The sequence below is a fragment of the Loxodonta africana genome, chromosome 11 (assembly GCF_030014295.1).
Source record: "Loxodonta africana isolate mLoxAfr1 chromosome 11, mLoxAfr1.hap2, whole genome shotgun sequence".
Classification (NCBI taxonomy): Eukaryota; Metazoa; Chordata; class Mammalia; order Proboscidea; family Elephantidae; genus Loxodonta; species Loxodonta africana.
In genome coordinates, this window is record NC_087352.1 from 11,156,994 (window position 1) to 11,174,383 (window position 17,390).

The 17,390-nt window shown below is 48.5% G+C and overlaps 1 protein-coding gene across 2 annotated transcripts in view; it reads right to left on the reverse strand.

Annotated features, from left to right (window-relative positions):
* Positions 1 to 12,733, reverse strand: part of ZNF180 (zinc finger protein 180) — a 34,939-nt gene extending 22,206 nt beyond the window's left edge. Inside the window, exons 1-2 of one of the 2 annotated variants that reach the window (XM_064293781.1) lie at positions 12,460 to 12,733; positions 8,311 to 8,400 (exon numbers count right to left, since the gene is read on the reverse strand). In XM_064293781.1, the coding sequence (XP_064149851.1) occupies positions 8,311 to 8,361 (51 nt within the window). In that variant the 5' untranslated portion in view covers positions 8,362 to 8,400; positions 12,460 to 12,733. Of the gene's footprint in view, positions 1 to 8,310; positions 8,401 to 9,337; positions 9,719 to 12,459 lie in introns of those variants that run through there. The other variant, XM_064293782.1, reaches the window with a different exon arrangement.
* Positions 12,734 to 17,390: the final 4,657 nt, after the last annotated feature.

Genomic DNA, 17,390 nt, shown 5'->3' on the forward strand with positions numbered 1-17,390 from the left:
GGTCAGTTACTGAGGTAAACCGTGATCATTCAAAGAGCTGGAACTGCCACAGTATAAAGAAGGCCCAATGTGAAAGCACAGGCATTAGGATGCCTGTATTGTTACCCAGTACAAACGCCAGCACAGTAAAACAAAACAAAACAGTTGCCACGGAGTTGGTTCTGACTCATGGCAATCCCGTGTGTCACAGCAGAACTGTGCTCCACAGAGTTTTCAGTGGCTGATTTTTCAGAAGTAGATCACCAGACCTTTCATCCAAGGTGCCTCTAGGTGGGCTTGAACTGCCAACCTTTCAGGTAGCAGCCAAGCGTGTTAACCATTTTGCACCACCCAGGAGGCCAGAAAACTCATTTAAATCCATAGAGTCCACCAGTCATGATCCAAACATGGATTGCCTGACACAACCTCCCCCGCTTTCCACTTCCCCGCCTGTCAAATCTCACCAGTCATTCAAGCCCCAGATCAAATACCACCTCTTCCATGAAGTGTTCCCAGATAGCACAAAACCCCAACTCTTCTTCCCTTAGGACTTGTTAGCTGTTTTCATCAGACCTTTACTGTGCCAGCAAAATTATGCTTCTCATATTACTTAAAACCCATTGCCTTCGACCAATTCCAACTCATATTGACGCTAAAGGACAGAGTAGAAGTGCCCCATAGGGTTTCCAAGGCTGTAGTCTTTATGGATGCAGACTGCCACATCTGTCTCCTGCAGAGTGACTGGTGGGTTCGAATCGCTGACCTTTCAGTTAGCAACAGAGTGCTTAACCACTGCGCCACCAGGGCTCCTCCTCATATTACTTATATCCTTACACGTCTCTCCCCTGGTTCATAACTTCCATACTAGACAAATATATATATTTTTCACCTTTGCATTCCCCTCAGTATCTTCAGGGGCCACAACAAAAGTTCTCCAGATTTGACAACTCTAAGGCATGGAACCGCGTGCAGGGTTTGGGACACACGCACGGGATTAAAAGCCTTTACCCCCACTTTCTGTGTCTTCTGGAGCATTTGTTAATTCCCTTCTCTGTTCAATAGACACTTGCCCATGTAATAAAGAAGCATTCTCTTTTTCCTGTGTTACAGAATGGAAACAGGAATTAGAGTGTTGACTTCCACGGAGAGAAGAGGGATGGTCAGAATTAACAACTGCTCTCTGTTGTTACAGGGGTGAGACCATGTGGGACCCAGAGTGGAGGAATGGAACCAGGCAGAGCCATAGCTGAGTGACCTATCCACTTCACGTGAGCTAGAACTGGCCTAGAACAGGGGCTATCTGCTCACCCACACAGAGATGGCCAAAACTACCCTTCCTAATTTGGGGGGTTCCTGAGGTAATAAAACAAAGCTTCTAGTCAAATCACAGAATTACTGCTAAACCCCATCCTCAAAACTTTGCATTTGAGGTGAGATGGCAGATACACCTGGAGAGAAATCCCCTGTATCCATGAGGAGGTTTTTGTCGTTGTCAGTGCTGTTAAGTCACTTCCGACTCATAGCAACCCCCTTGTGACAGAGTAGAACTGCCCCATAGGGTTTTCTTGGCTGTGATCTTTATGGAAACAGATCACCAAGTCTTTCTTCCATGGAGATGTTGGGTCGGTTTGAACCACCAACCTTTTGATTAGCAGCTGAGTGCTTAACCATTTGCTCCACTAGGGCTCTAACAGGCATCACAGGGAGAATTTTCCTTCTTTGATGTGTTCACATCTCACATTGCCCATGGGGGAAGCAGGTCATAGTTCTGCTCAAGGGGTATGATACATGGGCCTTATATGGAGACCTTGAGCTTTCTTTTTTTTTTTTTTTTTAATTTTTATTGTGTTTTAAGTGAAAGTTTACAAATCAAGTCAGTCTCTCACACAAAACTTATATACACCTTGCTACATACTCCCAGTTGCTCTCCGCCTAATGAGACAGCCCACTCTCTCCCTCCACTCTCTCTTTTTGCGTCCATTCTGCCAACTTCTAAACCCCTCTACCCTTTCATCTCCCTTTCAGACAGGAAATGCCAACATGGTCTCAAGTGTCCACCTGATCTAAGAAGCTCACTCCGACCCTTAGCTTTCTTAATCAGGATGATTCCAGAGGACACAAAACCAACTCCCCCAAACTAGAAAGATGGAAGGTTCCTCTGTCTGATTTTTTCAGGGATCCGCCTGACAAGCTGGGTCCCCCTTCTTCCGAAGCACAAGAAAATTCTCTCTACTGCTCATACCATCATCTGTGAGTAATTCTCACTTTCCTCAAATATACAGAATAGGCCCACCCCAGGACCACCAACCGGCACATCTCTGAATGCTGAGACTGATGATGGACAGGCATGGCCTCAACCACGTTTTTGGCAGGATTTTTGGTCTCAGCCCCTGAAGGTAGGAAGGGCTTGGAGGTGGCTCAAGGCCTTCCCTGACCCAATTACTTCCAAGTGTATGAGCCACTAAACTCTCTCAGGTGATGTTCCAATACCCAGATGATCTCTTCCTAAATCGGCTCATCGGAGTCAACCCTTTTACTGAAAGCCAAGACTTAGGCTCACTTAATTTCTCTCCCTGTCAGGGCTTAGTATCTTTCAGGTCCAAATCAAGTACCCATGTATCTTCTGATAATAAATAAAAAGAACTGGAGGACATTCAGAGTTGAGATGTGTGGTAGCCAGCCTCCAAGATGGCCCCCAATGACCCCATCTTCTCCTGGCACTCATACCCTTGTGTAGTCCTCGTGCCCACTGTACTGTGTCAATAGAATATGGAGGAAGTGATGGTGTGTCACTTCTGAGATTAGATCATAAAAGACACTGTGGCTTCTGTCTTTGTTACTTGAGCGTGAGCTTCCGCTCTTTCTCTCTCTCTCTCTCAGATCATTCACTCTGGGGAAACCAGCTGCAGGGCCATGAGCAGCCCTATGGAGAGGCCTCCCTGGTGTGGAACTGAGGCCTCTTGCCAACAGCCAGAGCTTGGAAGGGGGTCCTCCCACCCAGACAAGCTCTCAGACAAGTGCTGTCCCTGCAACCTCATCAGAGACCCCAGTGGCCAGAATCACTCAGCCAAGCTGCTCCCAGACTCCTGACCCTCAGGAAACTGTGTGAGATCATAAAGTTTGTTGCTTTAAGCTCCTAAATTGTGAGGTAATTTGTTACACAGAAATAGATAACTAATTAAAGAAGAAGGTGTTTTTGCTTTTCTGTATAGTTTTAGGAAATATAAGAAGTGTATTTTTGTCTGTAAGAACTAAATCATGAAAGGCAGGGCTCCGCCTGAGGCATCTTTCTCTCTGGTGCCTTACATGAGACCTCGTACTGCTAAAACAATCAATGAACAGACTGAATAACATCAAAGAAAATGGCCACAGAACCATTAAGATCCCCCAAAAATACCCAAAGTCATTGGTTTAAAGTAGAATGCCAATGGTCACACATTAAAACACATCTTACCTAGAGTTTTGATAAAGATGTAAAAATGTAAATGTAAATTTACATCTGCATTAAAAAAAAAAAAACCCATTGCTGTCCAGTATATTCTGACACATAGCAACCCTACAGGACTGCCCTATGGGGCTTCCAAGGCTCCTCTGTAATAGATACTATTACCCTCATTTATGGATAAGAAGCCCTGGTGGCACAGTGATTAAGTCCTTGGCTGCTAACCAAAAGGTTGGTGGTTCGAACCCACCAACTGCCCTGCGGGAGACAGATGTGGCAGTCTGCATCTATGAAGAATCAAAACCAGACCAATCCAAACTCATTGCCGTCCCTACGGGACACAGGAGAACTGCCCCATAGGTTTCTAAGGCTGTAATCTTTACAGGAGCAGACTGTCACACCCTTCTCCCATGGAGCTGCTGGTGGGTTTGAACTGCTGACCTTTTGGTTAGCAGCCCAGCAGTTAACCACTGCACCCCCAGGGCTCCTTACATCTGCATAAAAAAAATCGGTTGCTGTAGAGTTGATTTCAGCTCATAGCAACGCTACAGGACAGAGAAGAACTGCTCCATAGGATTTCCAGTGAGCGGCTGATGGATTTGAGCTGGTGACCTTTTGGTTAGCAGCTGAGGCCTTAACCACTGCACCACCAGGACTCCTGCTCCCTCTAAATAGTCACTAAGATGAAAACAACACATAGAGGAAAACCCATCCATAAATATCCCAGCTCTGACTGAAAAATACCTAGCTGGCACAATGAGATCAGCACCAAATCAAATGCTGTCTCCATGATCAGATACACGTCTTCGCTAATATAAGCGATGGATGCATTGACATCTGTGATGGGCTCCTCAAAGCCTCCGCCATTTACCTGAGAAGACAAGGATCGGTCGATGGGTGAGAGAAGCTTGAGTGAAAGTGGACAGCCTACTCAGGACCAATGTCCCAACACAGAGATGCCTAAAGAAGTAGATTCAAAGGGGGGAACCATCCTGCCTGCAAGCACTTTTCTATTCAACATTTTAAGGGAGGTTCCAGCCAGCGAATAAGTCAAGGGAGGAAAAAAAAATGAAAAGTTTAAGAATTGGAAAAAAAATGTATTGTCAATATTTGCAGAAGATATGATTGTGTACATAGAAAAAACAAACAATCTTCAGATAAGATTAACAAGTGAGTTTGCTAGTTTGTGGAAACAAAAATCAACATAAAAATTAAACCGTATTTCTATGCATCAGCCAACAGAGAAGGGATATTTTTAAAAGCTATCATTTAAGGTAGCACCAAAATACATTAAAGATCCAGAAGTATATTTAAGGAAATTTGTGCAACACTTACAGGGGAAAAAGGTGCAGATAAGAGTGTGTAAAGAACTACAAATCCATGAGAAAAAGACAACCAATGGAAAGAACTACAAATCAGTTAAAAACAATCAAAGAGAAATTTCATAAGAGCCCTACACAAAAGATAACATACGAAAAGCCAGTAAGGATTGGCAAAGTTGTTCAACCTCATTATGAATCCGGGAAAATGCAAACTGAAGTCACAATGAGATACCACCATATGACTTCTAGCGGGATGGTAAGTGACACTGAATTTACTTGAGGACCTAGCTAGTTTCCCTCCCAGGCAGCTAGCCTAGAGAAACTCCTGCACTTGCACACAAGGAATCACATACGAGAACGTTTGCAACAGTGCTATTTCTAACAGCACAGAACCGAGCACTAAGTAGCTGTTGCTGTAAACCTGTAAAACCTGTGGGATATTTAGAAGTCAAAATCTGGGCAGTACTCGTGGACATTGCTATCAGCTCTCACCGTCCCCAGGCTCTCTCGGGTGCACAGGATGGATGCACACACAAGTTCCTGGGTGCTGCAAAGGGTTAATGCACCTGGCTACTAACCAAAAGGTTGGCAGTTCAAGTCCGCCTAGAGGCACGTTGCAAGAAACGCCTGGTGATCTACTTTGAAAAAATCAGCATTAAAAACCCTATGGAGCACAGTTCTTTGTCACACATGGAGTCACCGTAAGTCAGAGCTGAATCAACGGCAACTGATACACAGGCAGGCCACAGACTACGAACAAGTTCTGTTCTTAAGTCTGTCTTTAAACTGAATTTGTATGTAAGTCGGAAGGGTTAGGCACGGTTCGTGTCTAATGATACAGTAATAATAATGTTTTGATGCACGTTGCAAAGTAGCCCTCGTCTGTTATTACGAGCCATTGTATTAATATAATAGGCTTTACCGGGGTTGATGAGCGACCGTACGTCGCATGTAAGCTGGATGTTCGTAACTCAGGGACTGCCTGTATGTATGTAGACACACAGAGGTACTCTTACAGCTCCATATATTTCTACACCTATATAGGGTCGCTATGAGTAGGTATGGACTCGATGGCAGTGGGATCGGTTTGGTTTTTGGTTTATACATACTGAAAACCGGCTGTTCACATTAATACCTCCAGTTCCCGTTGAACACCACAGGGCTCATTCCAGGGTTCTCTCTTTCCATACCTGTGCCTCCCTGCTCTGACAGTGAGGACCTAGTTCTAATTACATCTACTTATTTGGCCAAACCCTCTGGAAGTCACTCATCTCCCACCTCCACTGCCACACCCTCTCCCGCAAAGACGCTCTCCTCCTTCCACTTGGGCTCTGATGCCCCCCCGTGGCTGCCCTCTGCCAAGGGCTTCCTCCTCCTGTCTGGGCTTTGACTCCCAAGACAGGCCGTCCCTACTCACAGACTCACTCAGCATGACGCTGGGTGTCAGTTCCACGTCAGGCTGCCCTGCACATCCTACCTCAGCTCTGGTACTTCACACATGGCTACTTTCATGCGTGGGCGCCCTTGACCTGCCCACACTCTTGACATGCCACACTGGGCTGAGCCCCCACTCCCAACGTGGGCATACTTCTCCAACTCCTTACTCTGCTCTGGTTCCAACACCACCCCTTGCACGGACACCCTTACCCCACCTGGGCTCTAACCACCCACACTGGGGCATTCCCTTTGTGGATGTCCTTCTCACCTGCTCTGACCCTGTCACCCCAAACCAGGCCATCCACCCTCCCACCCCCGCCATGCCTCTGTTGAATTCCTAACCCCAGATACCTGTGAACATGACCTTATCTGGAACGGGGTCTTTGCAGATGTAATTAATATGAGATCACAGCGGAGAAGGATGGGCCCTAGTTCAATATGACTGGTGTCCTTATAAAAAGAGGAGAAGAGACACAGACACAGACAGACAGAGAGACAATGGCCATGCGAAGGCAGAGGCAGAGACTGGAGTTATGCTGCCATAAGCCAAGGAGCACCTGGGACCACCAGAAGCCGGTAGACGCAGGAAGGAGAGCATGGTCCATTGGCACCTTGATTTCAGGCTTCTAGCCTTCAGAACTGTGAGAGAATACATTTCTGTTGTTTTAACCCACCCAGGTTGTGGTACTTTGTTTCAGCAGCCACAAGACACTAACACAGGCTCTGACTCCCAACACTGCTTTTCGCTCCCCAATGTGGGTACCCTCCTCACCCCACTTGAGCACTGGCTCCCCCTCATCAGGCTGTCAGCTTGCACAGACCATTTCTTCAACCCCAAGGGTTCTAACGCCCACAATAGGCTGCCCCCACATGAACTTCCTCACTCTGCTGGACTGCCACACTGAATGGACGCCTTCTTTACCCCATTTTGATCACTGGCTCCCCAGGTCAGGCTGCTGAGACCTCGCAGAGACTATTTCCTCAGCCCCAGTGGGCTCTAATACTTGACTTCTTCACTCTACTTGGGCTCTGACACCCTGTGAGACACCCTCTTCACCCTATTTGGCCCCTGACCCCCCACACATGGGTGCCCTCCTCACCCTGCTCAGTCTGTGACACCCCACGCCAGGTACCCCTCCCCCAAATGCAGATACACACCTTGCTCTGCCCCACCTAACGGCTTCAGGACAGAACCTTCCAGTAAGGGGAAGTTCTTAAGCTATTAAATGTTTTCAAATAATATTTGCTATAGAAAAACACATCTCATTGTTGAGCCTTAGCCTCAAAATGCACTCTACAAAAGTAAAAAAATATAAATAACTAAATGAAAGATTAAAGTCACTTGTAGTTTAACTCAAAGATAATCGTTGTTAACTTTTTGGTATTTTTTTTTTATACCTCTTGTAAAGAGGTCCCTAAGTGGCACAGATGGTTTGCACTTCACTGCTGACCTAAAGGTTGGTGGTTCGAACCCACACAGTGGTACCACAGGAGAAAATGCCTGGTGATTTGCTTCCGTTCAGATTACGGGCAAGAAAACTCCACGGAGCAGTTCTACTGTGTTACACATGGGATCACCATGGGTCAGAATCAGCTGGACGGCAAATAACAACATAGTCTTGCAAACTATTTTCTGTGCGCACACATAAACCACCATCCCTTTTTTTAAAATGACAATTTCTACATTAACAAAGATCATAAATCGCTTCACATGTCAGCAAATATGCATGACAGCATCACTGCCCGTGGTGACAGCGTTGTCCATTTCGTGGTTCTGCCATAATTCATTTATCTTCCCTCTTTTGTTGCATTCTTAGGATATTTCCAATTGTTCATCCTTAAACAAAGCTATGAACTGCTGGGCAAAGGGAAGTCAGTATTGTAAGGGCTTGTGACACACGACGCGAAGCCACCCCCACCCACCCAAAGAGTTATCTGGGTTAAAGGCTCAGGAAATGCAGGGAGACTCATAAAATGTGTCATATAAGTGTTAGAAGCCTAGCAGTCTTGCTGGGCAGAGGCCCCTAAGATGCTCTGAGAAGAGGCTCAGGCTCCTCGCCCAGTGGGCTAGGCAGCGGGGCCTGGTGGGAGCAAGCTCAGAGTCCCTTGGGGAAAGGGGGCTCCACTCACCTGTGCACAGACCTTCAGGGGCCCTGAGGGCTTCTCATCCTGCTCTTCCATGCTCTTCTCCAGGCAGGGCAAGGTCCTGAGGACTCGGAGCTGCAGTGGGAAGAGACAGCCCTGAGATGGCATAGTGCCCACAGCCTGTGCATGGGGGGCAGGGTTCTGCCAGGACCCCCCCACTTCCCAGACCGGTCTCTGCCCCTAGCATGCACTCCCCACGGCAAGTGAGCTCCCAGGAGATTCTGCCCAGACTCCTGCCCAAATAACTGTGCATATACCTACCATCTCTCAGGCATAACCCTGCCTCTCCAGTTCCAACCTGATTCCTCCACTGTCCTGGGGCTCTGAGCCACCTACCCATAAGCCTACCTCCTGCCTAAACATAGCCTCCCTGGCCCAAACAATGTCTGCAGTACAAATCAGTTCCTCTCCTACTCCCACTGGGTCTTGGGATCCCCACAAACACCAGCACTCCTCCCCTCAAATGGAACCTTCAGCCCCAGACAAGTACCTTTCCCTAGGGCCAGGAGCAGGGCTCCGGATGAACAACCCAGAGTCACACGTGACTAAAGGTATGAAGCCCAAGACATTGCCCCGCCCCTGCCAGGAGCTGATTCAGCTGCTGAGACTGACCCTGTCCCTCCACCTACCAGGCCCTAGGAGCTCTGGCGGCACACTGGTTAAGTGCTCAACTGCTAACTGAGCGGTCGGTGGTTCAAACCCACCCAGCGGTTCCAGGGAGAAAGACCTGGTGATCCAGTCCTGTGAAGATTACAGTCAAGGAACCCTGTGGAGAACTCCTCCTCTGCCACACGGGGCTGATAGCGCCCGACAACACAGACAGCCAGGTCCACCCTTGCACATTCTCTGGAAGATCACCTCTCACCTCCCCTCAAATAGTCAGGCTGCACCCAGGACCTGGTCCCTCCACCATTCCAACTCACTGACCCTACCAGAGGAGCGCCAGCCCAACTTCCCTCCCCAACAGCCTCCTGTGCCCTGGATTTGTAGCTTTGATCTGGTGCCTCCACTCAGCTGGGCGTCCTCGGGACTGACACTGCACCCGGAAACTAAAACAGAGCCTGGGCAGGACTGCAGGCTCCCACCGAAACACCAGCAGTGAGCACCAGCACCAAGGATGGCTCCTCCCAGGCTCAGAAGGCGTAGCACTGACTCTTTCTACCACCTAGGTGTTTTCAGGTCTGACTAATGCAAAACAAAACGGAAACAAACCACTTGCCGTCAGATCTGCTCTGACTCACGGCATCCCCGTGTGCATCAGAGTACAGCTGCGCGCCATACGGTTTTCAATGGCTGACAGGGTCTTTTTTTCATGGGGTTTTCAATGGCCTTTCTTCCAAGGTGCCTCTGGGTGAACTCGAACCTCCAACCTTTCGGCTAGCAGTGGCCACCCAGAGACCAGAGCAGCCCCCGGTGGAGCCCACCCTGCCCTGTCCCTGACCCCTCCCCGCCCACTCCCCAGTTTCTCATTCAAACAGTTTAGCATGGGTTCAGGGTACAGCTCTACCTGAACTTGCACCAAAACCCAGTTCCACCCATCAACCTCCACAGGCCCCGCCTGGGCAGCAGCAGCCCAGATTCCTACCCAAGCACCTTCCTGGGCTCCTGTGGTTCAGCAAGATCCTGTCCTTCCACCTACGTGGGCATCGTCAGGCTGTGCTGAGGGCAACATCTACACAATGGTCCCAGCACCCTTTGCCCGAAACCTACCTACAGCCTCCTGTTTCCCGCTCAAGCACCTGGGCACATGCAAAGAGGGTGCCTGGCACAGCCCCACGCCTCCGCTGCCCAGAATTTGCAGCTCAGATCCGGTCCCTCCACCCACCTGAGCACCTGCAGGCAGTTCTAGGCCTGCCCACGCCTCCCTGTTCCGGCCAAATGCCAGCACGTGTGCACAGTGCAGCTGCAGCAGCCCCGCCCCTCCTGGGACCAGAACCTGCAGCTCCCAGTTGGGGCCTCCAGGCCTCCACTCCAGCAGCCACCGCAGAGGGGTCACCCACCCAGGCTCCCTCCTCCTGCCACCCCCATGCACACACACAGCAGGTTCTTGCCCAGATCTGTATCCAGGGCCTGGGCCCTCCACCAGCCTGAAGGTCTTATATAGCCGCTGCTCCTGAAGAGTCTGCATTCCCACTCAGCCTCAATCTACATGGGACAGGTACCCACATGGCTCCATGTGTGTTCCACAGTCACCTGCCCCATTGCCTGCCTGCCACCAGAATACCCACACAGGAGCCTGAGTGCTGAGCTCCAGCTCCAGGACTTGGACACTCACCAGCCTGGGGGTTCTGGGCCCTTCCCCTCCTCCTACCCAAACATGTACGCCTGGGTGCTGTGCAGAGTGCAGGCCCTTCCAAGCCCAAATGTGCAGCCCAGATTCTGTCTCTCTACCAACCTGGGCAAGCAGAGCAGCCCCTGAGCAAAGGTCCCAGGAACACATTCCTCAGTCATAGCTGGCAGCATCCTGCTTCCTGTCCAAACAGCTGATGATCTGACACCAGCTGTTACAGCTCTAGGAGCCCTGGTGGCGCAGTGGTTAAGTGTTCGGCTGCTAACTGAAAGGTCGGTGGTTCGAACCTATCAGCCACTCCATGGGAGAAAGATGTGGCAGTCTGCGTCTGTAAAGATTTACAGCCTTGGAAACACTCTGGGGCAGTTCTATCTATTCTGTCCTGTACGTTGGAACACACTGGACAGCAGGGAATTACAGCTCTGCCCTTCCTGGGCTCAGATTCTGCACCTCCACCAACTTGAATGCCCTGGGTTCTATACTACCCTGCATGGGTCCCAGGCTCCTGTTTGGCACTCAGACACCTCCGGCATGTGCTGCCTAGAACCTGCCTCGAGGTCCTGGCCCCTCCTTCAAGCTGGGAGTCTGCAGTCCTTTATATTTCCACCTAAGGCTGCCTGAAGGTGCCATGCCTCTCCTGGGAAAGGAATCTGCAGCTCCACGCTGGTCTCTCCACCAACCATTGTGTCCCCAGGCCTGTAAGAACAGTGTCTGCTCCAGGGTTCCAGGACCACCTGCCCTGAACCTCACCTCCCACCTCATGCTTCTCACCCAAACACCTGCTCAACGTGGCACAGCCCCTCCCATCCAGGAGGCAGAATCTACAATTGAGCTTTCATCAAACGGGATGTCCTCAGTCCCTCCAACAAACAGACCCTACATTTGGGTGGGTGTAGGATGGCGCGGGACCAGGCAGTGTTTTGTTCTGTTGTACATAGGGTCACTATGAGTTGGAACCGACTCGATGGCACCTAACAACAACAACAAGGGGAGGAAGGAGTCCCTGGGTGGCTCAAATGGCAAAAAGCTCGGCTGCTAACCAAAAGGTCGTCGGTTCCAACCCACCAGCCACTTCGCGGGAGAAAGGACCTCGCAATCTGCCCCGTAAAGGTTCCAAAAAACCTGTTGCAGTCAAGTCGATTTCGACTCACAGCGACCCTACACAACAGAGTAGAATTACCCCATAGGGTTTCCAAGGAGCGGCTGGTGGATTCGAACCGCTGACCTTCTGGTTAGCAGCCGAGCTCTTAACCATTGCGCCACCAGGGCTCCCCTGTAAAAATTACAGCCCAGGAAACCCTATGGGTCAGTTCTACTCTGTCATAGAGAGTCGCCATAAACCGGAATCAACTTGAAAGCACCTCAACAACAACAAGGAGAGTATGGAGTCCCTGGGTGATACAAATGGTTAAGCGCTGGACTACTAATCAAAAGGCTGGTGGTTCAAACCCACCCAGAAGGACCTCAGAAGGCGTGGCGGTCTGCACATACGGGGTCGCCATGAATAGCAATCGACGCCATGGCAACTACCACCAACCTCCACCAACAACAGCAAGGGGAGTACAGGCTCTCCCCAACACCGATGCAGAGAGATGCCCTCTTCCACCGACCTGGGCAACCTCAGGCCCCAGACAGGAGCAGCGGCTGCCCAAACACCCGCGCACGCGCGCTGAACACAGCCCCGGAATCTTGCAGTTGTACCAACCTGGGCGACCGCAGACAGCAGGCTAAAGCGCCGCCCGCGCAGGTTTCAGATCACCCACCCGCACTCTCGCTTCTAGCTTCCCGCCTACACCCTGCGCATGCGCATATTGACACCCGGCGATGGCCCGCCCCTCACCAACCTGGGCGTCCTCGGGCTGCGGCCCAGGTCTGGCTGGTCCACGCCTCGGTACCAGGTACGGCTCCACCGCAGGACGAACTCGGGTTAAGCAGCCCCTGTCCCTGATTCCGCAGCACGACCAACTCGGGTTAAGTTAGTTAGGCCCCCTCTCCTAGTCGGCAGCCACAAGGGCTCTCGGAGTTAAGCTCCGAAAGACCGAGGTGCTAGGCGACAACAAACGTCCGCGAACGGGACAATGGCCGCACTTCTGTGCGAACCCGGAAGTGCCCTTGGGCTCGGCGAGTCGGAACTACAATTCCCAGAAGGCTCTGCGGCGTGCCGGCCTTTGGGCGGGTTTCCAGGTCCCACGGGGAGGGGGACGCAGGAACTGCGCCAGACAGGAGGCAAGGAGGCGTCAGGGTCGTGCTCCTGGTTGGACGCTGCGATAGTACGTGTCCGAGTCTGCGCGGCGCCGAGACGAGGATCCCAACCGGGGGGCCGAGACCAGGGTGCTGATGCACCGTGAGTGACTGACTGGGAAAGACCTACCCTGGACACGCCTTGACGCCCAGGAGTCGCTCTGCAAACGCAATCCGGGTGGAAACGGTGGATCGCCTGTTGTCAGACGTACCCTTGGCCCTCATGCCAAACCTGGGAGGTCTTTGCAACATCTCCGTTTCACAGTCGATGGAACTCCTAGCAGAGCCCGCCAAGAGTTTAATGTTTTTGTACACTAACAAAAACCAAGCCGAACCCAGTGCCGTCGAGTCGATTCTGACTCATAGCGACCCTATAGGACGGAGTAGAACTGCCCCATAGAGGTTCCGAGAAGCGCCTGGCGGATTCGAACTGCCGACCCTTTGGTTAGCAGCTGTAGCACTTAACCACTAGCCACCAAGGTTTCTTTTTGTACACTAATAGTAGTAAAATACTAAGATTTATTGACATTTTTTAGGTCACCAAGTCTTTCTTCCGGCACCTTCTGGTTAATAGCCCAGTACTTAATCATTTGGACCACTAGAGCCTCGCCCCCTCCCCCTTGCCCTCATCTCCTGCCCCGTTTGCTGGCTCAGCTTCTGCCACACTGGCCTCTTCCCCCTTCTCAACACAACAAGCAGTCTCCCACCTCAGGGCCTTGGCATGTGCTGTCGCCTCTTCCTGGCAGGCTTTTCCTCTCTGGTCTTGAAGCAGATGCCACCATCTCGCGTGCCTCCCCCGACCACCCATTGTGAACTTGAAAACAAGCCACTCCCTCTCCACACACTCCACTCCCTCCACCCATCTTTATTTTTCTCTATAGTACTTTTCATCATCTTGTTGGGTGCCATGGAATGGATTCCAACTCATAGAAACCGTATGTGATGAAGTAGAATCGCCCTATGGTTTTTTTTTTTTTTTTTTTGGCTGTAATCTTTAGGTTTTTGGCATCTTTACAGAAGCAGATTACCAGGTCTTTCTCCCACGAAGCCACTGGGTGGGTTGGAACCACCAACCTTTCTGTTAGCTGAGCGGCTTAACAGCTGCACCACCAGGGCTCCTTTTTCATCATTTAACACACTATTATTTTGGGTATCGATTTACTCTGTTATCCACCTGCCTTCACTAGAATGTTAGCTCCAGTGAGGGAAAGGTTTGTGTCTATTTTGATGACATCTTCAGCATATAAAAAAGATAACTGGCACATAATAAACCAAACCCGGTGCTGTACAGTAGATTCTGACGGCAACCGCAAGTGTTTCTTTCCATCGCCACTAGGTGGGTTTGAACTGACAGCATTTAAAATAGGTGCTCAAATATTTGTTGAATAAATGAAGTTTCCTATGTTAAACAGTTTAATGTCTAACATCTCATTAACCAGCCTGACTACCCTGTGAGGAAATTGTGTTGTTTATCTTCACCTGCTAGGGAAGAAACAAAATTGGAGTCCTGCTATATGGAAACAGGTTTTTTTTTTTTTTTAGACCGGCCTTTTCTTTTTTAATGCTTGTCAAAGCACTTCTGTAGTTTCCTCACTTATATTCTGACTATTAAGAGCAGCAACAAAAACAGATTGTTACTATTTAAAATGTAATCTCTCCTCCCAAGAGAAGGACGTTTGGTGGTGCATGGGCTAAGCATTTGTCTGCTAACCGAAGGGTCAGCAGTTTGAACCCACCCAGTGGATCCTCAGGACAAAAACCTGGCAATCTGCTCCGGTAAAGATTACAGCCTAGAAAACCCTATGGGGCAGTACTACTCTGTCACATGGGGTCACTATGAGTCTAAAATTGACTCAATGGCACCTACAACAACAACCCCCAACATATCTTGTATTTGGTTACTATAACTGATATTTTTAAAATATTTTTTAATCTAGTTACCTATTGAAATGTTCCTAATTCTTATAGTATTCCAGTGGATTCTCTTGGCTTTTCTACTGAAATTTATTTTCTCACCGTTCTGGAGGCTAAAAGCCCAGACTAGGGTCTCAGCTGTGTCAATTCTTCCTTTGTTGTTATAGGTCTGGAAGCCAAAACATGTCCTTTTCCAGGGACCAGTCCCTCCTGATAGTATCTCCAAAGTATGTGAAATGAACTCTTGCCGTCCTTGCTTCCAAAGCGCACTCTGGCTGTACTTCTTCCAAGACAGACTTACTCGTTCTTCTGGCAGTCCATGGTATATTCAACATTTGCCAACACCATAATTCAAAGGCATCAATTCTTTTTCGGTCTTCCTTATTCATTGTTCAGCTTTCGCCTGCATATGAGACGTTTGAAAATATCATGGCTCTGATGTCCTCAAAGTGACATCTTTGGTCTTTAACACTTTAAAGAGGTCTTTTGCAGCAGATTTGCCCAATGCAGTGTGTCTTTTGATTTCTTGACAGCTGCTTCCATGGCTGTAGATTGTTGATCCAAGTAAAATGAAATCCTTAACAACTTCAATCTTTTCTGCATTTATCATGATGTTGCTTATTGGTCTAGTTGTGAGGATTTTTGTTTTCTTTATGTTGAGGTGTAATCCATACTGAAGGCTGCAGTCTTTGATTTTCATCAGTGAGTGCTGCAAGTCCTCTTCACTTTCAGCAAGCAAGGTTGTGCATATGCATATCGCAGGTTGTTGAGTCTTCCGCCAAACCTGACGCCTCATTCTTCTTCATGTAGTCCAGCTTCTCAGATTGTTTGCTCAGCATACAGATTGAATTAGTATGGTGAAAGGATATAACCCTGATACACACCTTTCGTGACTTTAAACCATGCAGTATCCCCTCGTTCTATTCGAACAATTGCCTCTTGGTCTATGTACAGGTTCCGCATGAGCACAATTAAGTGTTCTCGAATTCCCATTCTTCACAAGGTTATCCATAATTTGTTACAATCCACACAGTCAAACACCTTTGCACAGTCAATAAAACACAGGTAAACACCTTTCTGGTATGCTCTGCTCTCAGCCAAAGTCCATCTGACATCAACAATGATATCCCTGGTTCCGCATCATCTTCTGAGTCCAGCCTGAATTTTTGGCAGTTCCCTGTTGTCTTAGTCATCCAGTGCTGCTATAACAGAAATACCACAAATGGATGGCTTTAACAAAGAGAAGCTTATTTTCTTACAGTCTAGTAGGCTAGACATCCAAATTCAGGGTGTCAGCTCTAGAGGAAGGCTTTCTCTCTCTGTCGGCTCTGGAGGAAGGTCTTTGTCCTCAATCTTCCCCCAATCAAGGAGTTTCTCAGGCACAGGAACCCTGGGTCCAAAGAATACACTCTGCTCCCGGTCTTGCTTTCTTGGTGGTATGAGGTCCCCCTGTCTCTCTGCTTCTCTTTTATATCTCAAGAGATTACCTCAAAACATAGTCTAATCCTATAGGCTGAGTCCTGCCTCACTGATAACAACTGCCACCCACCCTCCCTTACTAACATCATAGAGGCAGGATTTACAACATACAGGAAAATCACACAATACTGGGAATCATGGCCCAGCCCAATCAATACACACTCTTTTGGGGGGACATAATTCAATCCATGACACCTATCAATGTACTACTGCAACTGTTTTTGAAGAATCTTCAAAATTTTACTTGTGTGTGATATTAATGATATTGTTTGATAATTTCTGCATTCTGTTATGATTACATTACACTACATTTGTTGTTGTTTGTTGCTGTCAAGTTGGCTCTGACTCTTGGTGACCTTACGTATAACAGAAGAAAACATTGCTAGTCCTGCACCATCCTCTCAATCTTCAATATGTTTGAACCCATTGTTGCAACCACAGTGTCAGTCCATCTCATGAAGGATTTCCCTTGTTTTCACTGACCCTTTACCAAACATGATGTCCTTTTCTAGTAATTGGTCATCTCCCGATGACATGTCCTAAGTAAGCAAGAAAAATCTCACCATCCTTTGCTTCTAAGGAGCATTCTGGCTGTATTTCCTCCAAGACAAATTTGTTCATTCTTCTGGCAGTCCGTGATATATTCAATATTCTTTGCCAACGCCATAATTCAAATGCATCGGTTCTCATTCGATCTTCCTTTTTCATCGTCCAGATTTTGCATACATATGAGGCAATTGACAAGACCATGGCTCGGGTCAGGTGTACCTTGGTTATCATAGTGACATCTTTGCTTTTTAATGCTTTAAATAGGTCTTTTGCAGCAGATTTTCCCAACACAATACATCGTTTGATTTCTTGACTGCTGCTTCCATGATCCAAGTAGAATGAAATCCTTGACAACTTTAATTTCTTTGCATTCTTCATGATGCTGTTTATGGGCCCAATTGTGAGGATTTTTGTTTCTTTTAAGTTCAGGCATAATCCATACATTAGATGTAAGGTAATTACCATATTTTTACACAAATAACCCACGTGTTAACACATTTTTTGCCAACTGCACAACCCCCTACTACATTATTTTCCCAGGTGAGCTGTGTACGTTATATGTGTGGGCTTGTATTTATGTGGGCATATTTTT